The sequence below is a fragment of the Aulostomus chinensis genome, chromosome 9 (genome assembly GCF_037954235.1).
Source record: "Aulostomus chinensis isolate RoL2024-O1b breed Wild chromosome 9, RoL_Achi_v1.0, whole genome shotgun sequence".
Lineage (NCBI taxonomy): Eukaryota > Metazoa > Chordata > Actinopteri > Syngnathiformes > Aulostomidae > Aulostomus > Aulostomus chinensis.
The window spans coordinates 25,966,761-25,983,489 of NC_141328.1; the positions used below are offsets into that span (position 1 = coordinate 25,966,761).

The 16,729-nt window shown below is 46.4% G+C and overlaps 1 protein-coding gene across 3 annotated transcripts in view; it reads right to left on the reverse strand.

The window, feature by feature from the left end:
* The window catches only part of rerea (arginine-glutamic acid dipeptide (RE) repeats a), an 88,595-nt gene that overhangs the window by 58,886 nt on the left and 12,980 nt on the right, over positions 1-16,729 (reverse strand). For 2 of the 3 annotated variants that reach the window (XM_086214584.1, XM_086214583.1), the window contains exons 2-3: positions 11,856-12,366; positions 3,171-3,241 (exon numbers count right to left, since the gene is read on the reverse strand). In XM_086214584.1, coding sequence (XP_086070710.1) covers positions 3,171-3,241; positions 11,856-12,222 — 438 coding nt within the window. In that variant the 5' untranslated portion in view covers positions 12,223-12,366. Of the gene's footprint in view, positions 1-3,170; positions 3,242-5,720; positions 5,826-11,855; positions 12,367-16,729 lie in introns of those variants that run through there. The other variant, XM_086214585.1, reaches the window with a different exon arrangement.

Sequence of the window (16,729 nt, forward strand, 5' to 3'; positions counted from 1 at the left end):
TGATTTGTGTGTGAGGCTTCTTCACAGGTTTCTAAAATCATTCCGGTCGTGTTTGACTGTATTACGATAACATTTTTGCTTGAGGTGACATCGCCTCAAATTTTCCTCTTGTAATGGTTTCAGAAAATGGAACAATTTGTCATTAAAATAATCTTTACATGGACGGGGAATAAAAGAAGACTGGCATTTTGATTTCCTGCTTCCCCTCCCAATTTTATTGAATACCACTAACCGTTAAAATGGCCACCTTTGTATCTAGGCAGACATTTTAGGAGGAGCAGGAGACTTAATTCTATACAGCTGGATCAATATGTCACAGAGGTTACAGTGAGCACTGCAGCTGCCACTGTTGAGCAAACAAACCGGGGGAAAACGGATTGTCCTCCAGGTCCAGAATGACCCAAATGATTTTTGCATGCGTTATTGTTTTTGTGTGTGTGTGTGTGTGTGTGTGTGTGTGTGTGTGTGTGTGTGAGAACAGATGCCACCAGGACACACACAGACATGTAACAGGACGAGTCTTCATACAGAGAGAAAGATGTAGCGATGGAGAGGTGGGCTTCAATCCTTCCCCACGTAGGAAAGATTGATGGCTGCATTCAGGATTCCTACAGACCACTAATTGGATTCACAGGTCATTAGATAAAGTACACGAGTGAGACTGTTACAGCCTAAAGACTGAGGGAGGAGAGAAAGATGAGGAAGAGGAGAAGGGTGTGAGCAGGGCAATATTGATGAGGTTGTTTGCTTCAGGACCAATAAAATTTCCTCCCCCTCTGCTGCGCCTCCAAAGCCCTGATCCCCCACACAGCGGGGGGATGTGATCGATAATTCGTGCAGCAAGAAAAAGTGGGGGTCTGAGAGAGAGAGAGAGAGAGAGAGAGAGACAGGGGGATGAGAGGATAGCAAAGAGAATGAGTAGATGTCTAATGTGTGGCTCACTTACATGGATCCCAAATAGCCTCCTTTTCAATATATTGTGGTGAGAGAAGGAAATGAGATTACTGTGACCATTAAGTTGGACAAAAGAGCACAATAAGTGGAAGAAGATTTTTGCTCTCCCAGAGGCTAGATTGTGTGCCCTAGATTTGAGTGTAGGGTGACGGGGTAGATTTGAGGTTTGCTAGCGAGCTGATACTTTAGACCAGCATGTGCAATTACAAGCCCCATCTTCTATCATCTGATGTTATCCTGCAGGAGGATTTTGTTCAGTCAAGCAAACAGAGACGGTGGGTTTATAGTGTAGCCAGCGTGGTGCCAATCTAGCCTGGCGACAAAGTCAGCTCATTGAAAAACACACTTGTTTGAGAGCCAGGGGGGCTTGTTGTTTTAACACAGGAGGACAAGGGTACAGTCTGCTCAAACACATACAAGCATGCAGATGGCTGTTCATTAATTACAGGTGGATGGGGGTGGGGGAGAGAGAGAGCGAGAGAAAGAGAGAAAATGTATAAGCGAGAGAGAGAGAGAGAGAGGTCAGTTAAAGGAGCTGGTCCTCTCTCACTCCCTGGACAATTACCTCCGTCTACCCCAGCCCTCCTCTGTCACTCTTAATCAAGGTGCAGGTGTGTGGGTTGTTGTATGTGGGAGTGTGTTTTTGCGTAAGTGTGTGCATGAGGAGGGGTTCCTGCCGTCCTCAGCACTCTCCGCAGCAATCCGATTAAAGTCCTGCTGTTGTGGGACCTGGCTGTCCTCCCTTGTGTGAGGCCTGCAGCTCACCTTAAAGCCCCGTCTACTCGCAAGTGCCCTTCACACCCTAAAGTATTCACACGTGGTGCTTAAGTGCCAACATACTTAACTTAAACACAAACACATATACAGTATAAATATATGTATGTATGTGTGTGTGTGTGTGCATTTAAGTTAAGTATGTTGGCACTTATATATATATATATATACACACACACACACACACACACACACACACACACACACATACATAATTCCACATTTTCCAAGGGTGGGGTGTGTGGCCTCTATGCTGACCTCCCATCATCACCCTGCCTATTGGCAGCCATTACTACGGGCCCCCTGAGGCCTGGCTGCCCCTGACCGAGCCTCCTGTGCTCTGCTTAGACCACCACTGCGTTAAAAGATAGTCAAAGCTCCATCCAGTAGGCTTGAATGCTGCTTCCTTTAGCAACACACACACCCATTGATTATATATTCCAGTCGACTGTGCCCAATAAACAGCAGTCACTTCACCACAAACCGGCACTAAAACGCTCTGTTTTCTCTTCATGGCAGATGGAAACCATACAAAAGACCAATTACAATCACTTCCAGTTGCATTATTCATTTCAGGCTTCCCCTGATAAGTTTGCATTTAGTGAACCCTGACCTGCAAATATCCTGAGCCAATAGGAACCCCTGTTTGGGTGCATTCACCTCTGACAACCCGCTTGCTCGCCCACATACACACACACACACACGAAGGCAACCATTATTACTGAATGAGTAAACAAAAAGTTAGGTAACACAGCTTTTATATGATATATATTTATTTTGTGTGACTTCCACTTTACAAACACAAAAAAGGCAAAGTGAGAAAATCAATTTTGTGTGTGTGTGTGTGTGTGTGTGTGTGTGTGTGTGTGAGTGAGAGTGTTTGTGATACATTTTGTGTCTGTGATTTTTAGGGAGCCTCCAGACTGACGGAGCCTGATGAATCAGCCATTCTCACCAGCAAATTAAAAACTACTTCTACGTCTTGATTCAGGAAAAGAGGCAATTTGGCCACATCGGGCTGTGGAGAAAATCTGCTGAAAACTGTTGAGGGTCTCCTTCATTAAATCAATTAAGTGCATCAACAAACATCTTTATTTCTATTTCAAGCATCATTACGCTGCCACTGGATCGCTACCTTGGTTAATATTCAAGCCCAATTCTCAAAAGGATTTTTTTTTCCAATTTTTCCTGTGACCCTTTAAAAAGGATATTTACTTATAGTTGCATTTAATCCTAATCTCGCTTTAAAGATCCAACAGAAACATACAAATCTGCAGCTGTTAATTATAATGTCCCAGTCATTTTCTCTAGCATCTTTCCTCAGAATAACAGCGATTTGTTTTCCAGCTCAGGACAGAGTAATCGGTGTGAGCTTCAACCCCCACCCCTGGAGCTTCAGCGCGAGGACAAACAGGACACATAGGAGGCGAACAACAACTCACCAGCTTGAAATCCTGAATGCTACAAATGAAGTAGGGAGTGTTGGGCCGGCGACTCTCAATGTACACACAATCTGCAAGGGAGAGAAAAGGAAACGGAGAAAAAAAAGAAAAAAGAAAAAAAGAAGGGAGTTAGAGAGAAGATGTTCACATTTCCCAAGGCATTTATGTTTTTATGCAGCCAGACTCAATAATAAATTATTTTGTGTGCTGTTACCTCTGCTGAAAAGAGATTTTTCTCCTTGAGTCAAATTCAATTGGAATGCAAGTAATAGGATTAAGGACTTTTGGAGTGCTACAAGGTTGCCTTTCCAAAGCAAACATTACGCCCAAGGGGAATTATGTTATTGTTCCACTCCATTAATACACCAGTGAGCAATACTGGCTTTAACCCCCCAGCCCCCATCCCCTCACCCCCACATCCCCCTAGCCATCAACATAACCTGCACCAACAAAATACAAGTTTTGTCACTGCACCACATATTCTTGCTCCATCCTTCTCATTCATGTTTTAAAATGCTGCCAAATGACATAACGCTCACAAGTGTTAAAAGCAGCCCTCTCGCCATGTGTGTGAGGAGGTGGCCGGGGGTCCGGCTGTGCTGTTAAATCGAATGTGACTGGTGGTATGGCCAGGTCATGAACTCCCATCTCCTTAACAAAAACATTCACGCTGCAGTGGACAAAAAAACACTCGGCCACTTCTGCGGAGAAGAAAAGGAGGAGTGGGTGGGTGGTTGGGTGGGGCAAATGGTTACTCCTCTGCTACTGGCATGGTGGGAACCAACTTACAGATGTAAAAAAAAAAAAAAAAAAAAAAAAAAGATTTAAGCAGACGAAATTAGCATCAGTCTCTCTTTCACCTTTGTGGTGTGATCAAACCGATGGAAACATTTATCTGATAAACTGTGAACGAGAGTTCTTGCTGGCTCAACAGAAAGAAAGAAGAAAATCGATGGAAAGCCACTGACATTAATTGATGTTAAAAAAAAAACAACAACAACAAGACAAACAGATCAAACATAATGAAGGTTGACACTCCGTTCTGATGAAGGCGATGTAACTCACAATCGGACCGAACCCGGGGCTGCTTTCGCCAACCTCACCCTGGCTGCTCTCAATCTAGCAGCTCTGATATAAAAAAAAATCACTGTAGGTACACTGACAATACGGAGAGAGAGTGAGAGTGTGTGTGTAAAAAAAAGAGAAAAAAAGAAAAAGATGTGTGGCTAGCTATTCCCGGTGACTGACGGTGTCATCATCTGTTATTTATTTGTTTGTGTCAACACAGTTATTGATCTGGCTGCGGTTTATCTTACCGCTTGCAAAGCAAAAGAAGGTTGGCGGAGATACTAAATGGCTCTGACACCCAAGATACCATTTGTAGAGGGGTTGGTGTGTGTGTGTGTATGAGTGTGACATCATGGGCTTTGTGTTTTTTTTTTGAGAGAGAGTGTGTGTGAGTGTGTGTGTGTGTGTGTGTGTGTGTGTGTGTGTGTGTGTGTCACCCCAGGGTGGGCTTGTTATCTGCTGTGGACTGAATGAGCTGTTCGGGGTGGGGGGGGGGGGTGGGGGTGGGGGTGGGCGGGTATCGCCCTTGCTGGCGCTGAGTGACGCATTATATCTCTCTCTCAGTACTGCCCTCCTCTCTCACTTTCCCCCTCTCCCACTGTCTCTCCCTCCTCTACACCATCCCTGGAAGTCATTTACAAGATAACATGAATGAAAATATCCATCAGTGCTATTGTGTGATCTGTGAGCGACACAGAGAGTGTGTGTGTGTGTGTGTGTTTAGAGAGACACAGCAGCAAATAGAGGAGGAGGGAGGAGTGAGTGGAGGGAGGGAGTGAGCGAGGGGAGGGCCGAGAACAAAAGAGAATAATCTGAATGAGATGACATGTTATGGAGGAGTCAAATCGAGGGAATTAGGGTTTAGTGTCCCTTCACCTCGCTGGCACATTCATTTAGAGAGGCCAGATCTCCTCCTCGTCACCTCCCAGCACATCAACAGGCATTAAGAACAGCGAGAGTGAAAAGGATTGGCGGTGAAGAAAAAAAGGACAGGGATCTAGTTTAATCATTCACAGACAGCATGTGAGTCTATTCTTCGAACGTCAAAAAGCACATTTTGAATTCATCCTGGGCGCTCGAATTCTGCTACCTCAAGGGCATTTCTCTCCGAGTGCGACTCCAACACGAATCTCAATGAATGTCAAAGTTAAAACCAAGTTAATGCCTCACACTCGGCTGTTTGAGCGTCGCCGCATTTGGAAGTGGGTCTCCTCACTCAAGTGGAGTAGTGGGAAAAGGGAGGGACGAAAAAGGGTTTAGCCATAGCGGGGGTCTATGTGGGGGGATGGGCAGGGATGAAGTGTATTCTGGTTTGGTGGATGTGGCCTTCGCTGTAGGAGGGAGAACCACAGCAGGGCCTCTGTAGCTAAGTGCTTTCTGTCCCTGGGCAGCCGTAAGTTTAACTTCTCTTGCCTGCCCCCACCCTGATGGCCGTGCCACTCAAACAGACACAGAGCGGGAGAGAGAGAGAGAGTTCAATACCTTTGACACAGGCAGATAATCATGAAGCTCCTCAGACCCGAGCACTTCGCTGAAACCTGATCCTGACGGTCATCATTTCTCCAATTACACTGTCACTGCTGCGGTCTGGCGACAGAATATTCATTGGTGTTACCTCGCGACACACACACACACACACACACACACACACACACACACACACACACACACACACACACACTCACTCACTCACATATCCACACTGCAATTTCCTCATTGTTCAGCCAGCCATTCTACTATGGCTGCCAAGCATGTCTAATCTAAACCACACCTAGCCTCAGCAAAAGAGCCGTGTCCTCGTCTCTCTGTAGCAGGCAAATAAGATGCTGTTTAATTTGCTGCAACATTCCGGGAGGGGGGGAGGGGAGGGTGCGGGGTTCTTAGATAATATCGGCTTGGGTTTCTTTTTGCGAGCTGGCAACAAAGGAGAAATCACATTGTGAACATAGTCGTATATGCCAGTGTTTTGTAAACAGCAGTTCAGAGAGGTGTGTGTGTGTGTGTGTGTGGGGGGGGGATTATGGAATGAGATCAGCAAAACACAGCTTGGATATGAACATATTTATACAAGACATGTTTATTAAATCAAGAGGAGCGTTTGTTAAGAGTCATATTTGCAGGTGGTGAGCGAGCCGTGGGGCAGGATGCACCTGCATTGTTAAAAGCAGCACTTGGCTCAAACTGACAGCTAACACATTCATGAACGCACACACAGGGCAACACACACTTGCACACAGGCGAGCAGTGCAAGGCTTGAGCAGACCTACCCCCCTTGAGTGCACTGATCCCAAAATTAAATAGCACAAGGAATGCAATAATGGAACCGCAGGGGTGTGAGGGGACTAGTGGGCCAAGAACGACAAAGAGCAGCAGAGGAAGAGGGACACTGGCGTTATTACTGACCCACCACAGACCAGAGCCACAGATGATGACCAAGGCTTCTGTCTACCCCAAGCTGCCTAGTTTTTAAAAACAAAACTACAAATATCTGGGAAGGAGTAAAAGAGCCAAGCTAATTAAGTCACTTTTCTGAGAAGGCTGCTCACTGCAGCACCAGCGGGTGGAGATTTAACTCGTTCAGCTCCTCTCAAACTCCCTCATTCAATATTTTTTTTACTGAAAGCGCCATCTCCACCACCCAGTAACCCCATCCTAGACAGGAGTGGCGGCCGCAGCCAAGCCAACCACAGCGAGGATTCCTCCTGGCACAACACACGAGTTGTTTCAGACATTACAGCTACAAGCCAGAACATGCTAACTTTGTACCGCGGATAATTAGCTCACTTGCTAGAAAAGGCTTCACAAAGTCCAGAGTACTAATCACCTGCGCCCACTTAGCTCTGCAGAAAGCATCACTTGCTGTTTTATGTCCACAAAATCCACACAAACACAGGACGACGACGATAAATCCGCTGTATTGGCATTTCAAATGAGTGATCACCGTTGAAGAGACGACAGGAACTCGTCATCTTTGGTGCCACAGACAACCGAGGTGGCGAGGACAATGAGCCATCATTCAATCTCCAGCTGCAAAATTACACAATATAGTTTTTGCCTCATTTACACATTTTTCTGTCTGTTTTGATAGCAGACAGTGTTGGTTAGTCAGCTTTCGTGACAAAGCAGCTGCTCACTGCTCATAAAACCACCTGACAATCACGTTATCACCATGAACCCTGGTTAATGCCAGCGGCTCTGTGTAAAATAAACCATCGTCACTGTGCAACTTGGAGGCATCGTAAGGTTGTTTTCAATTTCCAGCCACACAGGCCGACTCCCACTGCCAACCTCAGGGCCGTCATTTATCAAAACCTCCATTTACCCCAAACACACTGAGGGGGTTTTGGGGGTTTACACACTCTGGAGGTGGTTTCAGAAAGTCTCAGTTTGTGTGTGTGTGTGTGTGTGTGTGTGTGAAAAGGGCAGTTTTAACCTGCATGACACGCAGAAATACAGAGGTGCGTTTACAAACTCCAAACTCTAGTGCCATTTCTTGCTGGGCTGGTCCCAGTGGGGCGGTGTAACTGGCAGTCGAGGCCTGGAAGCACACGGACACTTGATTCTTCCTCAACTCTCCTTCCTCTCTCCCTTCTCCTCCCTGGAACAGCAGTGGGAAATACCTGGCAAGCGATACTATCAGCTCTCTGCAATGGGGCAGGCCTACAGCTGACTGAGCTCCTAAGGGAGAACAGAGGCTCTTTTGCTCCCCACCCCCTCCCTCACGGCTAACCCACGCTTTCTCATTTAGCAGTCGGCAGGTGGTTGAATTTCACTAAAAAGCCCTTTTCCCAGAGTCTCTAGCGTGGGGAGAGATGGGAGAGCAGAGAGGCCTTTTTTAAAAATAGATCTGTGTGGTTAGCGACAGGCTACAGATTCACACTGTTATGTTTCAACAGGAGACGACTCCAAGGGCCTGCCCCGCGTGTTAGCTTGAAACTGCTAACTGACCAACAACACACTGTAGCAAAGGTGATGTGCTGTGCTAGCCTACATCGTCCTGGTTCTGGAGTAAGAATAATATATATATTTTTTTAAATATTCATCTCACTGAATCCCATGGTATTGACTTCTCAAGAGGATTCATCCTGACAGCAGAATTCATGTTCGTATGACATAGGAAATCAATCAAGTAGAATCTATTAAAGGAGCAACTTTGTTCAGGGCAAGTTATTCATCTTAGATTTAATCAACTAACAACATGATTCAAAAGGTACTGAATGAAGTTCAGGTCATGAACTTGACTCTAAATGAGAGGATTTAACACGATCCTGAATTATATTTTATGGTTGGGAAAATTCCCTTGTGTTATTAAGTTCAATGTGTGTCGTCAAGATATTTAACTGAGTGACACAACGCACGCTCAAACAGATACTCTGTTATTATTAGTGGTGACAACACATTTCCACATCTATCGCTTCCACAATGAAGAGAATTTCAGCTGGTATGTTTGAGAAAGAAAATCCTTGCAGGTTTTTTTTTTCTTTTTTAAAAAAACAGTTGGTGCCTATTTTGAAGAAGGGCTGGTTATAGCAGACTAACTTACTGTGTGTGCCCATGACACGCACAGTGACACACACATTCCCCTGGGTTCTGTGGTGACTGTGGCAAAGACCGCCAGCTGTCCACATATACAACCCCCCCCCCCCCCAACACTCGTACACACAAGGTGTTTTTCTCAGGCAAGCCTGCAATCTCTTTTATTTCACTGCTCTTGCCACACTATTCTGTCACTCTCCAAGGGAAATTACTAAATTAAATCAACTCAGTTGCCACAGCCCGCCCACTGAAACTGTGGCAGCCATGTTGTGTGACATGTACCAAGGTAGAAGGGCAGAAAGGGGGGGCTTCCATTAGCTCTCTCCATTTTAAACAGACCAGTCAGCCATTCAGTCAGTTAGGAAGGAAGGAGGCATGCTATGGCAGCCTGCCACCTGCAGCGACAAGCAGAGTTCTGCTGCAGTCGAGAGAAGAGATGAGCAATGTGGATAGAACCAAGTGTGTATGACACAAAGCTTGTGTGTGTGTGTGTGTGTGTGTGTGTGCCTGTCATAGATAAGGACTTTTAGAAACACGCTTTGTATGCAGGATGTGTCAGTGTGCATGTATAGGTGTTACCATAAACTTGTGAATGTGATGTGCATGAGTACTGGTTATCAGCATAGTGTGTGTTCACGAGAGTTTATGCATCTAGGGTATCTCCTATTGATCCTCCCCATGGCAGTGTGTATAATCTCTAGAGGGAAGATCTATAATCTGAGGTGGTGGTGGGGTGGACGAGTGAAGAGAACAGGCTCTGGAGGTGTCTGACCGAGCCTGAGGAAGTGGAGAGAGCTCAGCCACAGGGCACAGATCGATTTGGCATGTCTGCTTGCACTGCATCAGTCTGTTCACTCCAGCAGCCAACCAAATAAACGGCCCGGGACACAGTCCCCCGGCCACCGTCACTACACACTCCATCCCTTTTAAACAGCAGCAAAGCTAGAATTAGCTGCAGGCCTACCTACTGGCTGATTGCACTTCTTCTTCCACCCTTCTCCAGCCGATCGATGAGCTCTAAGCCTCCCAAACCCATCTCGAAGGGATACAAAGGCTAAGCAGAGAAACTGGAGGGTGGCTGGAAGTTGGCAGCGTGCAGAAGGTTTCAGTTGCTCGCTCACCTGCTATTTCTTATGTGATGACACAGAACCGCATGTTTGTAAAGCCCCCTGTGACAGAAGCAATCAAACACAATTTCAGTTCACGGTTTCTCTACTGCTCTCCATCACAGTCATCTTTCCCTCTCCCCATGTCTGGGGCTCAGCAAATCCCTCACCCAGGGTGGTCAGTTTTACATATTGTGTGTCACTAGACGGCTATAAAGGGATTTAACATTTAGTAAAGCATAATCCATTGCAGGCTTTGTGCCTGCCTAAGCTGCACACATCAAATCTGATTGCAAGAAGGCTGCTACCAATGACCAAGCAGGAGGAGGGAAACACGCACTGCACGCACACACATGCACACACTCACACGCACGCACACACGGCTTATCACTGAACAATAAGTGGGGGAGACGGCAGGTCAGTTACTGAGGTGGAGGATCGTCCGTGTTGACAATAGGAGGTAAATTGCAAGCTAGTGTACCGACATTGGGGCCCCCACTACCAAATCCTCGCAGCTCATTCCTGATCTAAAACAATCTAACAACTCCAGTCTTGGAGGTGGAAGCAGGTTGTGACACTCCAGCAGCTCCAGACCTGTCAAACTAATTGAAGGAGAAGACAGGAAACATAAATATTCCCCATCAACCAGACACCGGCTCTGCTGTTCGCTCGGATGTGGAAATATAAATATTCGGCAGGGCTAATCCACTGAGACGCCTGACTTTGTTTATGTGCCTTTTGAATGTTTCATTGATGTGACTGACTGCTTCCGTTTCTTTCCTAACCACCCCCCCCTCCCTCCCTCCCTCCCTCCACCCTTCGCATGGTTGGATTCTGAGACAAAGCGCCGGTGCTCTCTCTATTAAACATGAAAAAAAAGGGCTTCAATGGAGTCCGCAGCAGCGCATTAGAAAGACAGAAATAGAGAGTGAGCAACAACAAGGCTTTGTTTCAGTGTGACAGCATGTGCGAAGACCTCTGCTGATACCAGTGCAGAGATAATTTAGCCAACAAGATTAGGCAGTTAGACAGAAAAGAGAAGTGTGGAGAGGTCGTCATCTGCGGTATCTGAGGAGTAAAGAGGAGAGTTAGTGGAGGGGTGTGTGTGTGTGTGTGTATGGGGGAGTTGGAGCAGATTACCCAACACGCTGGCTGTAATTTGCTACATGTTCCCATTAAATACCAAGTAACGTACCCCCCCCCCCTTCACTACTTGACCTTTTGCTGGCTGCTAGATAAATGAAAAGACATGGCAGCAATAATTTAGGTGCAATGGGGATAGCACTGAGCCGCAGGAGACTGTACACACACGCACTAAACCAGCTAGCCTGGCTTCCTTCAGACAATGAGAGTTGACATTCCTTCCCCTCGTACAACCAATTTTCAAACAGTAGGTGAAAGAGAGGCCATGTTTACAGCTGAGGAAAAGGTTGCTTCTCTTTTTTTTTCTCCAAGCTTTATTCATCTGACAAAATAAAGACACTGTACAGCTGCTCAAATGTCTGGAGCACCTTTTCAGCCTCAGAGGAGAAAGCATTCTTTCAGTGAGTCGGATGGTGTTGGGATGAAATCATTACCGTGGTTGTCGTCCCTATCGCATCATCTAGTGAAGCACCACTTTGCTTTATTGACTTAGCCCAAGACAAAGCACAGAGTGGGTCAACTTGGAATTGATTGTGTGATGTATTGGCCTCTAGCCTGAGGGACTACTTCTGCTCTTAGAGATTCGCTACTTTGGAGAGTCTGCAATCCCGCAGCAGCTTATTCTATTATATAACACGTGTGACTTTTGTTAAAATGGTGTCATCATTTGTAAGAACAATGGGGGGTAAAAGGTAAATAAGGGTTATTGAGGTGGATTAAGATCAACCAACTGGGGAATTTGATGAATGGAGATTGAGTGTGCTCTACTTAGCGACCGTGCCAATATGCCGCCTTCCTATTGATAATTAGATTAGTCAGGATGAGGACTTACCTCCTGGTCTGTAAACAACATCATCTTCAGTGATGAAGGACGTGATTTCTCCGTTCTCTGTGCGCTCGTAGCGTGACTTCTTCTTGGGCGTCTTCTTCTTGCCCTTCTTGCCAGCCTCCTCCGCTGTGCCGCTGCCTCCACCCGTGCTGCCATTATCGTTGTCCTCATCTTCGCTGTGCTCGCTCTCTGCATAGTTCTTTGCACCGCCCTCCAGCGTGCAACTGCGTCTGGGCCTGGAGCTCTCGCTCTCACGGTCGCCCCGGTCCCCATCTTGCCGGCGTGACTTTCCGGCTTCTCTCTTGTCCCTGTCCCTATCTCTGTCCCTGTCCCGCTCTTTCTCCCTCTCCTTCTCTTTGTCGGCCGTCATGATCCGCCACGTGCCTTCCTCAGTCCTCTCACGGCTGGGCCTCCGTGAAAGGTAGACTGTGAGCCTGGGCTTCAGTCTTCTGAATTTACCAGTCAAATCCAGGGAAAATTTGGCCACACCAACAACCCCAGTGTTTCAAAAAAGCTGTGGACAAGAAAAAGAGGAAAATTAGCGTTACAATACATCAATGACCATTAACTCCACCTTACAGAAGCTGAGTTCTCTACAATGCTCTGGTAGAGATCCTGGGTGAGAAATACAAGAGTGGTTCTTAGATAACAGGCAGCTGTGCAGACTCTTATGAGTAACACAGTAATTGTTGGCACCCCCTCCACAGCCATGTAGACTCTGGAGAGCACTGAGGAGCTTTATCAAAAGAACAGAATCTTCTTGCTTGCTGCTATTATTTCCAATCTTTCAGCAAGGCAGTAAAAAAAAAAAAAAAAAAAGACGAGAAAAGCTGCATTTTGAATTTTCTGAACACAATAAAGCTGAAGGGAAGTCATAACTGAATAAGGAGGATCAGGTTTACAGTCAATATGCGTCCTCCAGGCAAAAAAGGTGTCCAGGGGTTTTCCCGCGTAAGACACTGCGTGATGTTTGCAAAGCCACTGTAAAGCACAGCGTTAAGCTCAATGACAGAGTTAACTGGCTAGCTTCTCTGCAGACCATCTGTGATGACACTGGGCTCAATTCTACTCGTGCTAAGTGTGTGTGTGTTTGAGCGCACACACTATGGTTTACTGGACTGCACCCCACCCCAGCCCTTTGCCACAGTCACCACTGTGTTAATGTGAAGTGACAGCTCTGGAGGGAAGAACACAGCAATCCAGTGGGTAAGAAAAGGGAGAGCAGAGAGGCTGAGCCAGTCATTTGCCATGCCCAGTCCCACTGCCATTTTCAGCTATCATGCTTCACTCCAAAGAGCCCAGCCACCACTTTCTCAACCAATAATGAAATCCTCCATAAAAAAGTGAAGTGGTCTGAGCTGAAGCAGCATGCTGTCTGCACTACACTGCCCCGACACTACAAAGGAGGCTTCTCATTTACCACTGCCAGTGTTTGCCCCCTCCACCCCCGCTGCAACAAATTAACAAGGAATAGTTATTACAGCCCTCACAGGGATAAGATCAGGCAATCAGCACCCGTGTTACCATGGTTGTGATAGTAGGGTGGTGGAAGAAAAATGAAAAAAAAAAAAAAAAAAAAAAGGAGGGGGGGTGGAATTTGAGCCAGGTAAAGCAAAAGTGGTTTAGTGTGCAGATTACACAGCGTGTCTGCATGGAAATGTGCCATTTATTGGGGGAGGTGGAAAAGAATGAAATGAGAAGAATAGAGGGAAAGCGAAAGGAAGTCTGTGAGAAAATGTGTTGAGGAAGTATGTTTGAAGCTCCTTAGCAGGGAACGCTGTCATCTCGCGAACACACACCAACTGACAGGGCAGCTGCTCTTGTTGTCGGCTTCAACATAAACACCGGGCCTGATTAAACCGCAGCCTCGTCACACCCCCATTAATCACCCAATGATGAGTTACCACGGCGACCACCGGGCTGCCAGTCTATACACACAGGGACACATTAGTGAGCTCACGAAACGCTGTGGCTGAGGAGAGAGTTCTAAACACGCATGATTCTGCTGTGCCAAAATACACTCCGACCCCCCCCTCCCCACCACCACCACCACCACCACACACACACACACACACACACCACCCCCTCCTGATGTGTCCATATCCAGCAGCATGTCTTGGAGGTGTGCGACATGAAAACACTGATGACGGTAGCATTTGATAGCATGGCTCTAATCCTCGGGGCTGCCAGAATCAGTGTATGAGCTAAGCACCTCTTCTCTCCTCTAATCAGTAACATAAGCCTCTTCCACTGAAACCAACGAGGACTCCGAACTGTTGCAAATGGTGGGCTGGTCCATTCTCCTTTGATGTTGTGGGCTGCTATAAACCTCAATAAGTATCTTTACAATCTAGGTGCTATTAGTTTGCATCTGGATACACTTTGAACAAATGCCTGGTCCCCAAATTCTGCATCTCCTCTTACACTGCTTGCGTTAACATATTTGTGTTTATTAACCCTCAGAGCAACGGAAAATTCTTCGTGTTTATAGCGTAAAAACTTTTCTCTGGTCAATTAGCAAGATGTGCAAATGTCTTTGTTGCTCATCAGAAGCCGTCGTCTGATGCAGATAAAAAGAGCAATTTGAAGCTGAGCAAAGTACGTGAAAAGAAATGAGTCAGTATGTGGTAGTAACACTGTGGCAATGAAAAGTCATAATGCACTAATGGCTGAGAGGAGAGAGAGAGACAGACAGACAGAGAGAGAAAGCAAGGGGAGAAGGCTCTCCACCCACTACATGGAAAACAAAGTGCTTAGTAGAAAGCAGCGAGGGCTGGCCGGCCGATGAATAACACTGTGAGGGGGCAGGTGAGGCTTGGAGCTATTACACATCAATCACTGGGCCAAGACCCTTTGAAAGATACCAGCTGTCTTAATGGAAAAGGGGGTGGGGGGGGGGCAGTGGCTAGAGAGGAGTTGAGGGGGTCCCAGCCAACGGCACCTAATCCACCATTTACATTACTGCAATGGAGTCAGGGGCTAGCAGCCAGCAGGGCCCCCGCTCAAATACATTTCTCTTTTCCGCGCCTGTTTAAATGAGACCTCTGGCCTGAAAAACCACACAGTTTGTGGCTCGATTAACACATCATCCCCCACAATAGCCACACAGCAGGTTTCTGTTACAAAACCCAGCTTTTTCCCCCGTTTCTCTCGAAGGGGCTTTGGAAAAAGCCATGTTTTATTCATTCCAATCCCTCCCACATTTACCCAAATCCACACTCATCTCTCTAGGTCTAATCAAACCTGTCTTTAGGATAAACATCCAAATTATCATGCTTTGCTGGAGTACCTATACTGGGTGACATAGATGGGAATATTTCTTTTTTTTTCTCCACCAAATTTTAGTAATTGATTATCTTGGATTATACATTTGCAAAAAGAGAATCCATTCAGATGACGTTCTATGAAACAAATAATAGAGAAACTAGAAATTTCTCCATTTAAATGCAAAATAGAATCTAATGACAATATCACCAGCACAGTGATCCACTCAGTTTCGGGAGTGAAACTGAAAAGTCATTCACGGCATATTGAATTGGAGAATTATGAAGTAGCAAAATGTGATTGGCATGGATTTAGGGCCGGCTTTGCAAAGGGATTGAATGAAATACTCGCATGAATACAGATAAGAGGAGAACAATGTAAGCATGAATATACTCAGAGTTATTAACAATGAGGGCAACTCAAATTAATCTGAATAAACCAGCAAGATCCTCAGCAGTGCATGGATCCTAGTGGTGGTGTTGTTGAGCTGCAGCGGGTTTTCGTCAGCTCCAATACATTACTGCGCGCAATCTAATCTACACTGCCATCCGAGCCCCTCAGAAACAACAGCACAATGAAAAGGCTCAGCTGGAGGCAAGGAGCAGGCCACTTCATAAGGGATACTCGGCGGTCTCGGCACCCCGCCTGCTTAGTCTTACCTGCCGCAATCACTGCCTGCTTTATTCTCGACAGCCCTCTGTTTTAGCGCACGCGAGCAGGGCAAAGACACTTGCTCCACTTGGTTTTCAATTCACTGATGAGCAGCCACATCATCCACCCTCCATCCCCTCCCCCCCCCCACCCCCCTAAAGCCGCACTAACAAAGGCTCTATTTTTAGCTGGCACCCAGGGTTACTTTAGGAGGTAAAAGCCACACTCACTAAAAGATAGAGTGGGGCTTTCCAACGTCAGCATTAGAATCTACGACGGTAGGCAGTGTCAAGCGCAATGCCAGTGTGCAGCCATGAAATATCACCATCCAAAACAAAATCTACAACAGCATCTGGGAGCAACACACTGCCTGTTCAACAGTCTACAGGTTTCCACAACAGACATACGGATCAGACTGTGTGCACCACAGGGTCTAAGCCTCTACTCCATCTCTCAAAGAGGGCTAAATCCGTCTCTGGTTCCTGTTTGTGTGCTAACCACCAGAGCTTCCAAACAGCCAAGACGGGGACGCCGCTCAGACCAAGATGTCCATTATCTACAGCGAATGTGAGCGCAGGACTTCATTTCACAGCCTAATACCAGCAGCTTCAAGACACAGTTTCAACCTTTGTGTGGATCGAGCAAAGCTGAAGGCCATTTGAGCAGCTCTGCCGGTTTCATGAGGCATCATGTTTTGACACGGCTCCTGAGGGAAATGCCAAGGTTGTCCACTGTCACCTTTCCTCCTCTCCTCTAAATGAGGCACTTGGTGAGAATTGTAATGGTGAGCAGGAGTGTAAAGGACCTCACCCATCGTGTCATTGACAAAAGGAGGGGGGAGAACGTGAGGTATGTGGCAGCATTAACATGAATGTGGCTCTTAATTGAGTTCCCCTGTAGATCTGATTCCCCTTTCTAGTGATGTGAATAAAGTGGATGATTCAAAAGGATTGGGAGAGTCG